Consider the following 15,356-nt stretch of genomic DNA (forward strand, 5'->3'; position numbering starts at 1 on the left):
TCATGGTCGCGACATAGACGTTTATTTTTTTTTTTTTTTTTTTTTTTATAAAACTTCTGTCAATACAACAATAAAAATACTGGGCGCAACGGAGCGCGATACTGGCCGTCAACGGTGACTATAAAAAGCGATATGTACAAACGACAATATACGTATATAAAAAGGAATGAATAAAAACGAAACAACCATCGTCAAATGGACGATGAGACTCTCTTTAAATATGTAGTTCCATTTACACTCGTTTCTCACTATGAAGAAATATATATTATCGGAGATAGTCCTTGTTCGGAATTCACGCACTTCTGATGTCGACTTTGCGTGAAAGTCTCAAATATATTAATTTCTCGAATCTATGGTACGATAAATTCCCAAAGGGAAATCTAGCAATGTAAGCTCGTTTTATCTCGAACACGTATCGATGCGTGTCGAGCGTCGTATAAAAAAAAAAACTGTAGAAAAGCAAACGAATACGCACGTTACACGCGACGTACATATACATAATATGTACACATACATATATAAATAACAAATTTACCGACGTTTCAATCTTTGTCAGACTGTGGATTGTCTTGACTGGTATTTTGTTGGGAATTTTGTTTAATTATATTAACCAAAGTGTCTAATCTAGTGGGGCGCGCGATTTGCAAAACCATGTGCGCCTCCTCCAAAATTAAGAGTCCGTTGTGCGCGTCACTCGCGGAAAGATTGTGCGCCAATATCACGTGTCGTCTCCAAGCCGCATGCGTGGGTAGAACCTGGAACAGGATAGCAATCAATTCGTGGATTTTCCAGTGTCTATTTTACTTCCAGACCTGGGCACTCTTCAAATAACGTCATTCGAAGTACAATTACGTTACACTTACTCTCGTGAAATCACACTAAAGTTAATATTTCTGTATTCAAAGTAACGCAACTACGAAACACTCTAGAAAGTAATTGGAATTTGTCATGTTAAACACATTTCAAGGTTTCCGTCACCTATTACCGAACGCATTCCTCAAAGACAGAAGTACTATTTCAAACGATTGTTTCTTACTTTGATCTGAAATCAAACTTGCCCAGGTCTGGTTACTTCATCCCCACATACTTGCAAGCACCATTTGCAATTAAGTGACGGCGAGATCGTGTGGACGGCTTTGATGTGTCTCCGCCGGAATCCCCAGCTCGTGTAGGCTCTGTCGCAGAAAGGGCACGGAAACGGTGGATACGCCGTGCCCCCCTTGAACGAGTCTTCCGTAAAATCGGAATTGCCAGGGCGAATGGCGCGAGTTGGGAAGCCAGAACGAAGGACTCTGGCGTCCTGGTCCACCCCCACGTTGTTCGCGGAGTCCTGGTGATCGGGAATCGACTCCGTGCACGAATGATTCGGCGAATGGGGCTCCTCGATGGTCTTGGATGTGTTCCAAGGTGGAGTCCTGTCGAGGCCGACTGGTAAACGGGTCCGTGGCTCGGGAGATGGGGTTGAGATCTCCCTTGCTTCGGCGATCACCGTTAGGGTTGGCTTCGACGACCCTGCAAGTAATTCCAGTACGGGACTTCAAATTTTCTTCGATCAGAAGGGCTCGATTATTCGTCGAAGCGGTTCGGGTACGTTCTCGATCGAAATGCGGATTCCAGCAGGAAGGAGTGTTCAGGCAAGGAGCGTGTCTCGGTTCGTCTAGGACCTCTGGGATCTTCTCTCTTCGGAAAGCGAGCGAACTCCGGAATAAGGATGCAACAGGATTCGTTCGATTTCTTCGTTAAGAATCTTCTATGGAGCCAGGGAAACTTCATTTGTCGTTCGTGCCACGACGCGAATAATTACTCGCAAGCGATTCCAGTGGCACATCTCATTCTGCATACATTTACGTGCAAAATTTTGCCAACGGAACGTCACCAATCAAATTGTTGCCATTACGGTACAAGGATACGAAAGGAAGTCGAAAGCCCATCGCGTACTCCGTGCACGGGAGATGGGCGAAATTCTTGTCTAAATAAATATCTCGAGTAACGAATAAAACAATGAGAGAACTGTTTATTCGTTACTCGATAAAGTTGCACGCGGGGAAGCATCGAGTCGGGAAATGACGAGACAATTAAAAATGTAAAATAGGTTTATTTGCAACCAGTCGTATGTGTTTCGTCTACAATCGTATAGATTTAAATAATAACCAACTCGAAGCGTTTTCGTACCTTCGTGAGATCCAACGACAAAAATCGATAAGGTGGCGAATAAACGCGATAGAACAGCCTCGTTCGTTCGGTTTGAAAGTATCGTGCACGTCACTCTTTACTCTGCTTTAAATACTCTACAACAGTGGTTCTTAACCTTTGCAAGCTCACGGCACAGTTTGATAGAGGGTTCGTAGTCTTGTTAAGATCGTGACACGAAGAAACCAACCGCACCGTTTAATCCTGAATAATTATGTTGGGTGAAAAGTAATTTTAGAAATTACAGAAAACACTGATTACTCGACCACTAGTGAGATAATGAAGGATTTAACCAATGCTTGTCTCGGACCAATCCCTATTATTTCCTCTATCGACGCCCTCAAAAGCTGTGCCAAATTAAAAATTTATTAGATCTATCGTTGAAATCGTTCGTGTCGCAGTGATTAAGGACCACTATTCTGCAAGTACACTTTACGTTGCTGCTCCCTCGTCTTAAGAGCCACGATTTACTTGTTTTCATCGAAATGAACGCAAAGTCGCGATTTAAGGACGCATTTTCATCTTCCAGCGCGATATACGCGCGCGTACACGCGTTTTCGCGTGTTTGGTTGCGCGTGTTGCGCTCTGCAACAAGGTTCTCAGTTATTCGGACAGATTTCTATCTAGATTATTCCTCGAATGAAGCTTCATTCGTCATTCGAGACACGACACGAACAATTTATCGGCCATTATAAATAATATTCCGACCCGTGACAGTACACCGATAAACGTACACCTATGTGTAGCTACGCGCGTGTACGATAATGCTTGCGTGATCGTAGATGCCGTGCCTTCAAAGTGTAGGAAAGACTCCGCGTGTCCCACGTGACACAGCGCGCTTAATATTAATACGTGTTATGTAGATCAGCGCTTCTTAAACATTTTTCATCGAAGGAAATTATCAACGACCCCCGGTTTTATCAGAAAAACGCGAAGTAAACTCTCGCGTATATACGGATAAAATGTTTTTATATTTAAAAATCATGGACACATTTTACTTTCCAAAATTGCCCGCGATCGCAAAGGATACGAACGCATCCATGATTTAAGAAGCTCTGATGTAGACCGTCTCCGACAGGGGGCAGCAAACTACGGCCCGCGGGTCGTTGTAAAACATAGATTTTTAATTAAAATTCACGAGAGTTTATATTGCACCTTTCGGGCTAAAAAAAATCTTCGTAAATAAGAATATAATAAATTATATTTTTGCCCTACTTATAGAAGGAATTATACGAAACGAAACATATAATTATAGAAATCGTAGATTTCACCTTTGGTACAATTTGTATTTCGTATATAAAATAAATAAATAAATCGATAATTATATAGATAATTTCCTCCGTACCACCCTCTGGTCCGGAAAGCTAAGAATTCATACTATCGCAACCGTTTTCCGAACAAGTTTGCCAACCCCTGTTCTACGACGAGAGTGCGTAGTTGCGTGAACATTGTAAATAAACGGGCAAAGAAGGAATGTTACGTTGCTGAAGGTACCAGGTACGAGGAACGGGGAAACGGAATGGACGAAGTAACGGAACGATCGGCTTTCCACGGCCGTGAGAAAACGATTTTCGAAGCACGCGTTGCGCGACCGTTACCAAAAACGAAAGACAATGGTACAAGATTCGTATCGAATAGACAATTTAATGTTACTCGATCGTTTGCCCCGTGAAAGCAAACCGTGAAGCGTGTAGGTAACTGAACTCTGCCTGGAATGCTTTCCGTCTCCCTACTGTCTCTTCGGAGATACTCTCTTTTCACCTATTGGACACCCAACCCCCTATTACACGCCCCCTCCAAAAAAAAAACAAAAACAAAAAAAAACAAAAAAAACCGATCAAGTTTATAAGTTAGACTCGCAACGATTTCCTATGGAATTCTCATGGTTTTCTCTGATAAATTATTTCTTCTACGAGACAATTCGTTCGAGAGTCGAAAATCTGCAAGAGAAGAAAGGATACGGAAACCTCGAGGCGATCCACAAGACGATCCTAAACGATCTCAGCCGATCGGAACAACGACGGATCAGCGAGAGAAAAAGAGTTCATTCTAGCCAGTGAAAACGTTTCCGTTTTACCCCTGACCTGAAACGCCCTAGTCATTGGGTGTAAACCGACCGCCTTTGGAACAGATACCTTTTCAAGCCCCTATTGCTAGTGTCGATTTTCGTTACGCAATTCTTCCACGTCTCCTCCCACTCGACGCTATTAGGTGCAATGCCACTAAAGTGCAACAGAACTTCTCTTATCAAATGTATTTTGTTACTATCGAACTGCTGTTTCCCCATCTTGCCGTTTACGTTACAGAGAATCCTCTCCTCCGGGGTGAAGAGGATCTTCATAAGGTCACAGGCCAAATGATCCATCGGTCGTGAGGACGCCCACGTTGAGATTATCTCCGGACTCGGCAGAAGATCGGCGTAAGGTAGCTGCTGATACGCGTAAAGCAGTGGCTTCACGTCCGAGAATCCAGTTAGGCCGGATAACCCAGATAAACCGGAAATGTCTTCAGCAGGGCTGTTCCCAGACCCTGCCACACACATCAGAGCACAGCCTGCTTTAGACACGGATCCCCCTGACGCGTGGCTGGGTTGCAGCGAGTTGCACCGAGCGATTAAGCAAAGGTTCGGCGAGGTTCGTTAATGCCGCCTTAAGGGGGCAATCGTTTCTTTCATCTTTCTTTTTCTCGATTAAAACATTTCGAGACGGTGCTTGAAATTAATTTCAAGGAAAACTGTTGATACGCAAATACGCCACTCGGATATCGGTTGCTTTCAAGATACTTTAGAAGTGAATAAATCACCCATCGATCCTTCGTACGTTGACTCTATCACTTGCAACATTGTTTTTATCAACGGAAAGTTTGTTGTGTTCCGAATGATCAAGTTTCGTTTCTTTCAACCCTTGTAGTGTTCCCATGAAGCTTCCGTAACTTTCGTAATTTCTTCAATTTCTAACGCACTCTTAACTTTAAGAAAATTCCACAAAGAAGATTGATCTTTTCAAGCGGAAAAAAAAACGATTGCCCCCTTAAACGGTTCATCGATCACGTGCGTATCATTCCATTTGCCTCCTCTGTCCCGCGTGCACGTATATTTGTCTAGATAGTACTAAAAGTTATGACTTCTCGTGGTAAACGACGCGCATGTGATACAACGACAAACGGAACGATCCAGCTACATTTTGTCTCTCGTCTAGTCGCTCGTCTAGCTCGATAAATTAACGCTGCCTTCGCCATGACCTCTGGTTCCTTCGATAGCGTTATTTTTGGTTTTACACCTCGCTGAATGCACGCGCCTTCCTCTTCTCTAGCGATTCGCTTAGCGCAACAACCAAAAGAAACGAAAGAAATACGTGCCACACCAATCGAATAAAGCAGAAGAAACGATCAAAGCTAACTCAACGACAAGCGTCCGAAAACAAAACAATACGAATGGATCGAATGTATTTGGTGCCCGCTGGCTTTAGATTCGAATCAAAATTCTCGACGTACTTTTCTTGAACGAAGTCAACGAATGCGTTGACGCTGAATAATCGTTTTGCGACAAAGGGAATGAATAGAGTTATCGGTATCAATCGTTATAAATCGATTGAAATGGGAGTGAATATTTTCGTATGTAATTTCGTTAACTGTTGATGTTTAAAGTGCTCTGCACCGATCTCTTTGGTTAGACTATCATTGAAAATAAGACGTAACAAACTGCACATAAGTATAGAGCATAAAATATAGACAAATTGCAAGAAATCAAATAAAAAATATATTCCACAAATAAAATGTTCAATGCTTAACCATAGCCCGTAATAGTGTACAAAGCAGTAGGCTAATTTTCTATGCACTAACCTTGACTTCCGTCGATTTGACCCGTGTCTAGTCTTTCCACTGGATCTTTATCCGTCGCGGATTGCTTCTGAAGGTCGTCCACCACTGCCTCCAATGGTTCTATCTGAAAAATGATCGCGTCAATTTAAATTCGTTGCATCATTTCTGGTACTATGGATAGAACAAACTCTACTAACCTTCATTTCCAACCCATGGTAAAGGGGGTTCTGTAAAGTCTTCTGAAGCGGGCAATCACCTTCCTTCCCACTTTGTTCACTCGTCGTTGACTCATCCGTGCTGTCCAACTGCGATACTTTAGGTGCCAGCACAGTTTCAAGGATGGAATTATTCTGATGTTTATTAAGCTTTTGCTTCTTTTTTGGTGCCTCCTCCTTAGGAGTCTTAGCTTCTTCTTCCACTGCCTGCTCTAATTCTGCCAGTCTTTTATAAGATTCCTTTGCAAATATATCTCCTCCAGACAATCCACGAATTTGCAATGTCTCCGCTGCCTTCAACAGAGCCGGCAAGTTTTTCTGTTCAATATTTACTTCACCTTTGTATATAAATATAAGTAAGGCTTCTAGTTCGCTGAAGTGTACGTCTTGCAGTATTATAACTGGATGCTGGCACGGATTTGTCTACAACAGATAATTATTAACAGAAATTATGGATTAAATAAATGAAGTACACTTTAAACTTCTGTAACATCAAACAACACAGGTGTCGGTGCACACGAATGTTAGTGACACATAAGTTTGACCAAAGCTTGTGTCAGTGAAACAATGTCAATGAAAACATTATCGATGAAACATTTCACGATGATTTAAAACAGAATGTTGATGGCCTTGTTGAATATACAACTCGAAATAACTAACCTCAAGCATCATACTTGATCGAATGGTATGACAATGAATACGCATAGAAACGGAGCAACTATCCAAATGTGAACGCAATTCGCGAAGGTAAAGTCAAAGATACGAAGAACTAACCTGGAAAACCTTTTTGAAGAATGGGCTGCTGGCTGAGAGTATCACTTTGTGTGCGGTGAGACATTGTCCGTCACTTGCCAATGTAACGTCAACTAGACCTTCTTCTTCCCAAAGGCTCTCGAAGCTTGTCGCGATGTTGTTCAAGAAACTGTTCCATTTTAGACATATTTGACTTGACATCTCGCAGACGGAAAGCGTCGAATCTGTCAAAGTCTTGTCACCGTGATCGCGAACGTAACGTCTTCGGCCCGTTCCCGCGTCGATACACTTGCAACTGGACGATGCTGGACGACGATGATTAAAACTTAACGACGGCAACAATAACGTCGTCGATAACGACAACGGGGATAACAACGACAACGACACTGAGAACGACGACGATGACAACGATCACGATGTAACAGCAGCCGTGCCAGGCACGCACAAACATCCTTGGCGCTGGGTTGGGAATACATACTCAATATGGCGGCTCGTTAAATTGCGCGCGTACCTTACAAGCGTTCGTCGATATACCGCGCGATAAATTTTTCTTTATACGCTTGCTTCTCGAATAATTTGACCGAGAATCACGATCGAACGAAAATAAAAACAATTTTCTGTACGCCCGAAGTAAAAACACTCGTATAAAGAGATTCCTCTACGTTTTCCATTTATTTATTCGAGTTAAATTTTGCCCTCCCTTTTAGAATTTTTCCCTCCTTTTTCTCGTGTCTAACGTTAGCAATTAAAAAGGAGCGCCACATTCGCTGAAGCCCGCAATATATTTGAAAAATCGGGAACGATCTGCGAATACGTAGAATTGTATCCTCGGTACGATAATTCGTAAAATAATATCAAACAATTTAAGGAATTCGTGACGACAATTCTGAGAAAGTATCATTCCAAGAATGATAACTTCGGTAATTTTGCGCGCATCGATATAAAATTCACGGGACATATTTTCAAAAATGCGTGCTTTCAGAAAGTTTAACTTAAAAATCGATCTTTTTTAACAATCCCAATGGAAATTTTACCTTAATGCAGCAAATGAGCACGCGTTGCATGCGTGCACCAAGTGTACAGGTGTGCACGGCTGTCGATTCTTGCGTGCGTAACTACTTACATGCGTGCGTGCATTCTCGCGTGTTTGCAGGCTTGCGTGAGTTCGTATCCCGTAACAGTGTTCCGTAATCGTTAAGGCTCTACCTTCACGTTTCCAACGTGTGCACACCGGAGTAGACGAGGGAAATGTTGCTGTGTCTGTGAAAAACACCAGATAAAACATTAATCTAAAACAATTATATACAATGTTACAGATGCACGATGTTCACGCTATGCAATTGTAAAACGTGATAAGTATTTTAATAAGATGATACGCGATTTAAAGAAACCTACAAACATAAATAAACATACGACGACTCTTCGAGCGATCCTTTCCTAATTAACTACCGCTAATTACAAATTAAAACGTGTGTTTCACCGACGAGTATCTAATCTAGTTTCTGTACATTGGAAAACATTTCGAGGGCACCTTGGGTTACCTGACCGTGGCGTATCGAAACCCATAGTATACGAGGAACCGATACAAGGTATAAACATCGTTGTAGATAATGTTTACTTAAACTTGTTTCCGAGAAGCCAGTCGCTTCTGAGATACTTTCATTGTTGAAAGAATTGGACCCTCCTGTTAAAGGATTTCTCTGGTGTAGTTCAAAACAAGCTCGTTATTCTCCATACTCAGTCGTAAAGGCTTTTGAAATGCGAGGGGCACGGTATTAAAGGACACTGAACAGACCTAAATAGTAGGTACACGGTATCCCTTTGTCTTGAGCACAGTTATCCGAGTTTACGTTAACGATAGAAATTATTCGCAGCGAATAACATGTATGTTGAAAAAGAGACGTGTATTTCTGATATAGTAGCGTAGATTTGTACGCTGTCTTTTGTTATTACCATTGAACTCAAATGACAATTGTAACATCATCGCGCGAAGCATAAAATCTTCCTGGCGATAAGTGAACAGACATGGGCATAACTTTATAGTCACGTGAAAAGCGCGCAACATCGTTTGACATTGGATAAAGAATACAAGAAAAATTCTGCAAATTTACCTAGAGTGAGTCGTTGTTTTAAAAGCCGAATCGACCTCGGTCTAATCAACCTGTCTAATAATAAACGGACAAGGTATCGAGGGAAGCGAATTGACCTGAAAGCGAAGAAGTACAAAACATTACGGTCAAGACTCGTCAGAAGGGATAATCACCCCTGGATCCTTTGAGCCTCGACATTATATTTCCGCTGCCCCCTTCCATGGCGATCGACCAATCAGAAAACGGGATACCGGGTGTTCGAGCCCCTTACAAATAACGCAAATGTTCCAGTTCATTTGCGATTCCTCAGGTGTACCGTGCACCAGTGTCGGGAACAGAAATTCGAATCGATCGTTTTCCTCTCGGTAGTGACGCGGCGATAACAAGAGTAAAGTGTCAGCAATCATGCCGAAAGAAAATAAAAGCACGAACAGAAGGAACAGACGTCAGTGCCCCGAAGTCGATAACGTAAGTACTTTCATCTTTTATCAAAGAAGAAGCATGAACTGGCAGTGCGAATGATTCGCACGAATTTGAAAGATCGTATACCCGAGTCGAAAGACGTCTGTTTCACAATAAAGTAGACGATTGCATTCGATCATGCAATAGGTAATTACCAAACAAGTGAATCAAAGGAAACTCCGGCAATTATGTATTTATCGTTCGATGGCAGTGAACGGTAGCAACATCTGGTGCACGGTAACGTCATCCGATAGATAAATCAACGCTTCTTATGTTTTGAATTATCTGCCTTTTAATAATATTTACGTAACGATAATAAATTCTTTTGGTACGCGAAGAAACGTTCTTACTTTTGACAAGTTTATCGTCGCGGCAACGATCGAACGAAATTCGCCCATTGTATTTCATCAGGCAGCCGATTTGTTACACGTATATACGCTTTAATAATGAATAACGTATAGTTTCGCGCCCGAGCACGCCGGTGTATCATCTGCAACAGCTTCGATCGTCTCCGAGAATTTTTGCATGCTGCTTGCGTCGGTTGAGCACATCGCGCTTACATGCATAGTCACCGTTACAACATCGCTCAAGGGATACAAACGGAAACAAAATCGTTATACATAAATCACTCGACAAGAGTAGGTATTTTTGTAATTTCGTTCTCTGAATATTATTTGCTGTTTCTTCTCGTGTGACAGTCTCGAAACACTTGCGACACGTTTCGATTGTTTGTTTCGTGTAATTGTCAGAAAAGCAAAAATGATAATTACATTCCCATATTTGTAACTTTCCTACAGGTGACTCAAAACTAAGAATCGAAACGTAATACAGAGTAGGTGTAGAGTACACGTACAAGTCTCTCTACTAATATTTAATTATGTCAGAGGTGAAAAATGTGTTTTTAGAAGTTCTGTTTATTCGTCTGTCCGTCCACCATAACACGAGAGCTGATGTACGCATTTCGATAAAATTGTGAACACGCGCAGACATGTTTTCAACTCGGAAAATAGGCTACTCATTTTACAATAAAAATCTCGAAGAAATGTTATTGATATTTACTCGCTTCGATTATCGCTATACACAAGTGTAGTGACTACTTTCTACTGTAGAATAAAATGTAGGGACTCAATTTTACAGACATTTTTAATATTCCTAGCTGATAAATAATAAAATATATATTTCTGTGTGTTCGACAGGAAGCTTCAGCGTCGAACGAACGTGGATCGGTGAAATCCGTGATCGGAAGCAAGCGCTACACCCCTTTTGCTCGAGAATCTATAAAAAGAGACTCAAGAACAGAGAAGCAAATCGTGACTATGCCGTCGGCCGAGGTTATTGAAACGATAAGCAGTGGAATCATAGGAAGCGGAATTAAGTACATCATGTTTCCGCTCCATCTTTTGCGTTTCTGCATATTTGGGACAAGTTCCGGATCCGTGGAATCCGAGAAAAGCAGAGAACCAGGACTATCGACCTCGGACAACAAGAAAGTTGAATCGCAAGAAGACGAGAAGTTGAAGAAAAGGGAGGAAAGAAGCACGAAGGAACGCGAAGAAAGTAGCACGAAGAGACGTGAGGAAAGAAGCACGAAGGACCATGAAGAAAGAAACACGAGGTCGCGAGAAGAAAAAGACGCAAAGAAGTCAGAGAAAAATATCACCGAAGAACTAGATGAAAGAAACACGAAGGACGTCGAGAAGTCGGAAGACTATTCCTCCGAGCAACTTCGAAAGAGTTCCAAACGTAGTTCTCATCCGGAAACCAAGGTGGTACCATGCTGCAAAGAGAGTTCGAAGAAGCCAGAGTATAAAAGCGACGAGGACTCCGACGAGATGGTCACCGCTGAGGAGGATTCGGATTCCTCCTTGGAACACTGGAGCAATGCGACCAGCACGATGATGAACATGTCCTTGGACTACGATAACATCGATAGATCCGTGTCGTACTTGGAGGAACCGATGGACATATCGATGGAAGAACAGACTTACGAGAAATCGTATATCGCGTCAAAGACTGCGAACTTCCAAGCCAGCGCCCTTGGAAATCAGCCTTCGAGATTATACCCCGAAGACCACAGCAGCAGTTCCTCCGTGGACGAGGAAATCGCGATGATCTTCCAGAAGCAGTGCACTTCCTCCGACGATGAAATTTCCCGCGATCGCGGTAAGACTTCCACCATTCACAAACGCGAAAGGATTAAACAAAGTAACTTCTTAATAACCCGGTCGAGAAAGGAGCAGCAAGACAACGATAGAGAACGGTCGAAGAAAACGTCCAGCGACGTTGTCGTTCACCATAAAAGGAGGAAAGTGACGCACGACGAAGATAGAACCGAGAGGCAACACGATCGCAGAGCCGAGACGAAAACGCGCGAAGAGAAACGTGGCTCGCGACATGATACCCCGAGTAAATATAAGACGCGATCCTCGAAGACGCCGGTTAAAAGTCAAGAATCGAAACGAAAGGATACTCGTTACAAGGAAACGGCCACGCAAACGGACAGCGCTTTTTCGGACGAGGATGTCGAAATGATTCCAGTAGACGCCAAACTGACTGACAAACATTTTTGCTGCAAATATGCCGTCCGTAGATCACTGTCCAATCTTTTACAGGTGGGTTGGTTTGAGGACTATGTAATACAAATGATCTAGGCATCTGTCGATCTCTGAGAGATCCTCGTTCGGAGAATATGTATCATACCAATGTTTTATTTTTCTGTTCAGGACAAGATGGAGCAGGAGTTAAACTATATAGCAGACAACGAAGATTCGGTCGACGGATTTACAAGGATCTCTCGTAAACGGATTTCATCTTGCAGTACGTCCTCCTCTTCGACGGATCTTGGTTTCGATGAACGTGTATCCGCGACTCCGGATACGGACACTGCGACAGGACGATGGCCCGCGATCACGGACAATGCTTTTAAGACATGCAGGCCTCCGCCAGGTTTTCCACAAGTGCCTCAGAATCCACCCTTAATATCCTCTACCTACGATCCCAAGCAGTTCGCAGCGGGGATAACCGCGATAATGGTACCGCGAGCTCCTTCGCCTATGAGACACCTCTATTACGACTATCCTGAATTCATGGACCTTCCTGAGAACGTCAATTCCTCGAACATTTTAAAAAATATTTTGAGAAATAATTATTACCGGTGACGATATCGACGAAGACGAAAAAAATACATATATATGCGTGACCATAAACTAGCGAATAAATCGCATAGAATGTGCAATAAATAAAGAGCCGGTGTTGAAAAATCAATAATTCGATACGCTTCCTTTCCTAACCTCTTTCCATTTCACATATGACGATATCAATTATGATTTCAAATTTATTTATTAGAAATATATACAACATACAAAGTGACAGTTTTAACAACTGACGTGTATTCTTACCATTATAGTATCTTATGGCGTAGGCATAAATGATAGATTCATCGGCGATAACTGATTCCCCGGGGTAGCATCTGTTCTTTCTCCTCTATCGATGATAGGATCTGTTTCATTCATATCCTCAACCTGTAATGAACGTTGAATACAGTATTTGCTAATTTCTTCTACTTTGTAGATACCGCAAATGTTCTTCACTTACCACCATCGACGTTTCCTCTACTTTCACTCTCTTTTGGGCGATAGTTCGTAGCAGCGCTTTAGCTTCTTCTTTCGTTTCATCAAATTGCAAACACTTTTGCGCGTAATGATTCGCTTGATCCAGCTGATCTCGTTTTAAATGATACTGCGTTAGGTACTTGTACGCGTGACTTAAATCGGTCCTATCCGCGTTTCTAAACTCATCCATCACGAAATCGGTATAAGCTGCAGCCGCGCTGTCGTGCTCGCCCAATTTTTCATATAACCTGTAAGAAAACAAACTGAAACTTATTTCCGAGAATAGGCAATACGTCTTAAGCGTTACAGAACTTGAACACGTACGTAGCTAATTTTAACAATGCCATCCCTTCGATGTCACCGACGCTACATGCTTTGTAATAACATTTGAGAGCGTCTTGTATTTTGTCTTGTTTTTCATATGCTTCTCCTAAAGCTAGAACCATTCTACTGTCGTGTGGTCTCAAAAGCTGAGCCTGTTTATAATAATAAATCGCATAGAATGGCATTTTCAAAATTTCATACGTTTGACCCAAACCATACCATGCTCTATAATCTCGCCTATTCACTTCTATATATAAAAAAAAAAATTTTCAGGTATGCGAATACTCGTATTTAATTATATGCATATATGCGACGCGTACCAATAGCTTGTCGATAACTATGAATAGCACCATTGGTGTTTTTCATCTCCATAAATTCATGACCAAGTAACGTCCAGGCTGAAAGATACTGTGGATTCATTTTCAGTGCCCTGTGAAAATACATCACTGCCTTTTGATGATCTCCTCTTAAACTGTAGTAATTTCCTAGAGAATATTAATTCTACCGGATAGAAAAATAATGGGCCATTAATTTCTACAGTTAGAAGTGTAACAAACTCACCTACTATACAACATGTTTCTAATCTATATTTATCTATTTCTGTTGCTCTGTGAGCCAAGTTTGCTAGTTCAACTCTCATTTCTTTTACGTAAAGCAAATTAGAATACGTATCCATGTTATCCAAACAATAGGGATCTTCTTTAATTATTCTTTTAAATGTCTCTATAGCATTGTCAACATCTGAAACAAGAAGATCATGGATTAATATACATGAGAGATAAGAATACTATTTATAATACTAAGTAATTTAACTTGCCCCTCCTATAGTGTACTGCAATTGCAGTTTGAGCACGTACATAACCATTTTTTTCGAAGCCCATTGATTGTAAGTCACAATACAAAGCTAAACCTTCGTCGATTAACTGTAACTCCAAATACATGTGAGCTACAAAGAAGTGCTTCATCCAATGATTCGGCAAGCATAGGTTTTCCAATTTTTCTTTATCTGTTACCAAAGAAGCTAATTCTAACCAAGATCCCCAATGCATAGGTTGCTTGTGAGTTGCTTCAACCAATACATCCATAGCTTCATGACCAAGTTGTAACTTCTTCAAGGTGACCCCAAACAAATATAAACCAAAACCATCAAGCTTATCAGCCAAATGGTCTTTCCTCAAATCGGAACACAATAATTTCAGACTATTGTTTTTTAAAGGGTCTGGAGGTACTACCGTCGTGTCATATATCTTCTTTGTCTCTCCAGACAAATACCGAGAATACAAGTGTAGAAACCTAACTTTCGGAGTTTTACAGCCCTCCGTAAAATAAGCTGCCCTATCGTACTCTTTCGAGTCGAAATAGGATTTCGCCAAAATGTACGTATCTTCTTCGTCGCTAACCTCCGGCAATTGTATATCGGCGGTAATATCGTGATTATATAGTTTAACATCTCTCAAAGAATAACTTAATTCTGCTAACCACTTTGTGGTATGCAATAATCCACGCTGAGAACATTCGTTTATCGCGCGCAAAAGGTCAGTCTTAACCTCTTTAATGTCAAACTTCATAGATTCCTCCATATCGTGCAAATAAATTACATCAACGTTTCGTTTAATTGTAGAACTTGCTACATTTAATTAAATACTAATCCAACGCATTTCAAAAAAGTAGTTGCATCATTTTATGGATTAAATACACACATGAAAACATTTTTTGCCGCCATCTACAATGTGCAATCACACATACTTGGATTGATGGCGTTTCATGGACCAAGAAATTGTGTTATTGCCATCCCGCGGTCAAAAGAACGAACTAATTTTGGAACGCCCAAGTTCTTAGTATTATTAACAATAATTTGTGATCTATAATCACTACAAATATTAGAACAAGAA

The 15,356-nt window shown here is 41.4% G+C and overlaps 3 protein-coding genes across 11 annotated transcripts; 1 reads left to right on the plus strand and 2 right to left on the minus strand.

Annotated features, from left to right (window-relative positions):
- Window positions 1-484: 484 nt before the first annotated feature.
- On the minus strand, window positions 485-7,433 carry LOC128890992 (transcription factor GAGA-like). 4 transcript variants are annotated; one of them, XM_054150094.1, is made up of 5 exons: window positions 6,999-7,425; window positions 6,207-6,647; window positions 6,031-6,133; window positions 1,098-1,512; window positions 485-755 (listed from the first exon to the last, which is right to left on the minus strand). In XM_054150094.1, exons 1-5 carry the CDS (start codon window positions 7,176-7,178, stop codon window positions 719-721), a joined length of 1,176 nt encoding a protein of 391 aa, XP_054006069.1. In that variant the 5' UTR covers window positions 7,179-7,425; the 3' UTR covers window positions 485-718. The 4 variants fall into 4 exon arrangements, with proteins under 4 accessions (XP_054006069.1, XP_054006067.1, XP_054006068.1 ...); XM_054150092.1 differs by having other exon boundaries at window positions 1,088-1,512; window positions 6,999-7,422; XM_054150093.1 differs by having other exon boundaries at window positions 625-755; window positions 1,037-1,512; window positions 6,999-7,426.
- Window positions 7,434-8,106: 673 nt separating this feature from the next.
- On the minus strand, window positions 8,107-15,206 carry LOC128890987 (cell division cycle protein 23 homolog). 2 transcript variants are annotated; one of them, XM_054150086.1, is made up of 7 exons: window positions 14,282-15,206; window positions 14,026-14,205; window positions 13,785-13,949; window positions 13,465-13,711; window positions 13,124-13,388; window positions 12,928-13,050; window positions 8,107-8,237 (listed from the first exon to the last, which is right to left on the minus strand). In XM_054150086.1, the coding sequence occupies exons 1-6, from the start codon at window positions 15,042-15,044 to the stop codon at window positions 12,940-12,942; spliced, it is 1,731 nt and encodes a 576-aa protein (XP_054006061.1). In that variant the 5' UTR covers window positions 15,045-15,206; the 3' UTR covers window positions 8,107-8,237; window positions 12,928-12,939. The 2 variants fall into 2 exon arrangements, with proteins under 2 accessions (XP_054006061.1, XP_054006060.1); XM_054150085.1 differs by lacking the exon at window positions 8,107-8,237 and having other exon boundaries at window positions 12,795-13,050.
- On the plus strand, window positions 8,626-12,821 carry LOC128890984 (protein starmaker-like). Of its 5 annotated transcripts, none has more exons than XM_054150078.1 (3): window positions 8,626-9,535; window positions 10,726-12,141; window positions 12,253-12,821. In XM_054150078.1, exons 1-3 carry the CDS (start codon window positions 9,473-9,475, stop codon window positions 12,685-12,687), a joined length of 1,914 nt encoding a protein of 637 aa, XP_054006053.1. In that variant the 5' UTR covers window positions 8,626-9,472; the 3' UTR covers window positions 12,688-12,821. The 5 variants fall into 5 exon arrangements, with proteins under 5 accessions (XP_054006053.1, XP_054006056.1, XP_054006054.1 ...); XM_054150081.1 differs by lacking the exon at window positions 8,626-9,535 and adding an exon at window positions 9,548-9,676; XM_054150079.1 differs by lacking the exon at window positions 8,626-9,535 and adding an exon at window positions 9,630-9,766.
- Window positions 15,207-15,356: the final 150 nt, after the last annotated feature.

This window comes from Hylaeus anthracinus, unplaced genomic scaffold, assembly GCF_026225885.1.
Source record: "Hylaeus anthracinus isolate JK02 unplaced genomic scaffold, UHH_iyHylAnth1.0_haploid 12001, whole genome shotgun sequence".
Lineage (NCBI taxonomy): Eukaryota > Metazoa > Arthropoda > Insecta > Hymenoptera > Colletidae > Hylaeus > Hylaeus anthracinus.

Bases quoted from the DNA above. Each gene is read 5' to 3' on its own strand.
- LOC128890992 (XM_054150092.1), bottom strand. From the start codon at position 7,178: ATGTCAAGTCAAATATGTCTAAAATGGAACAGTTTCTTGAACAACATC. The intron at 6,134-6,206 runs GTTAGTAGAGTT...ATCATTTTTCAG, and splicing joins ACCATGGGTTGGAAATGAAG to ATAGAACCATTGGAGGCAGT. The intron at 1,513-6,030 runs GTTAGTGCATAG...AATTACTTGCAG, and splicing joins TCAAATCGACGGAAGTCAAG to GGTCGTCGAAGCCAACCCTA.
- LOC128890984 (XM_054150077.1), top strand. From the start codon at position 10,090: ATGCATAGTCACCGTTACAACATCGCTCAAGGGATACAAACGGAAACA. The intron at 10,168-10,725 runs GTAGGTATTTTT...TGTGTTCGACAG, and splicing joins ACATAAATCACTCGACAAGA to GAAGCTTCAGCGTCGAACGA. The intron at 12,142-12,252 runs GTGGGTTGGTTT...TTTTCTGTTCAG, and splicing joins CACTGTCCAATCTTTTACAG to GACAAGATGGAGCAGGAGTT.
- LOC128890987 (XM_054150086.1), bottom strand. From the start codon at position 15,044: ATGGAGGAATCTATGAAGTTTGACATTAAAGAGGTTAAGACTGACCTT. The intron at 13,950-14,025 runs GTGAGTTTGTTA...AATATTCTCTAG, and splicing joins AGAAACATGTTGTATAGTAG to GAAATTACTACAGTTTAAGA. The intron at 13,389-13,464 runs GTACGTGTTCAA...GTTTTCTTACAG, and splicing joins GCATTGTTAAAATTAGCTAC to GTTATATGAAAAATTGGGCG.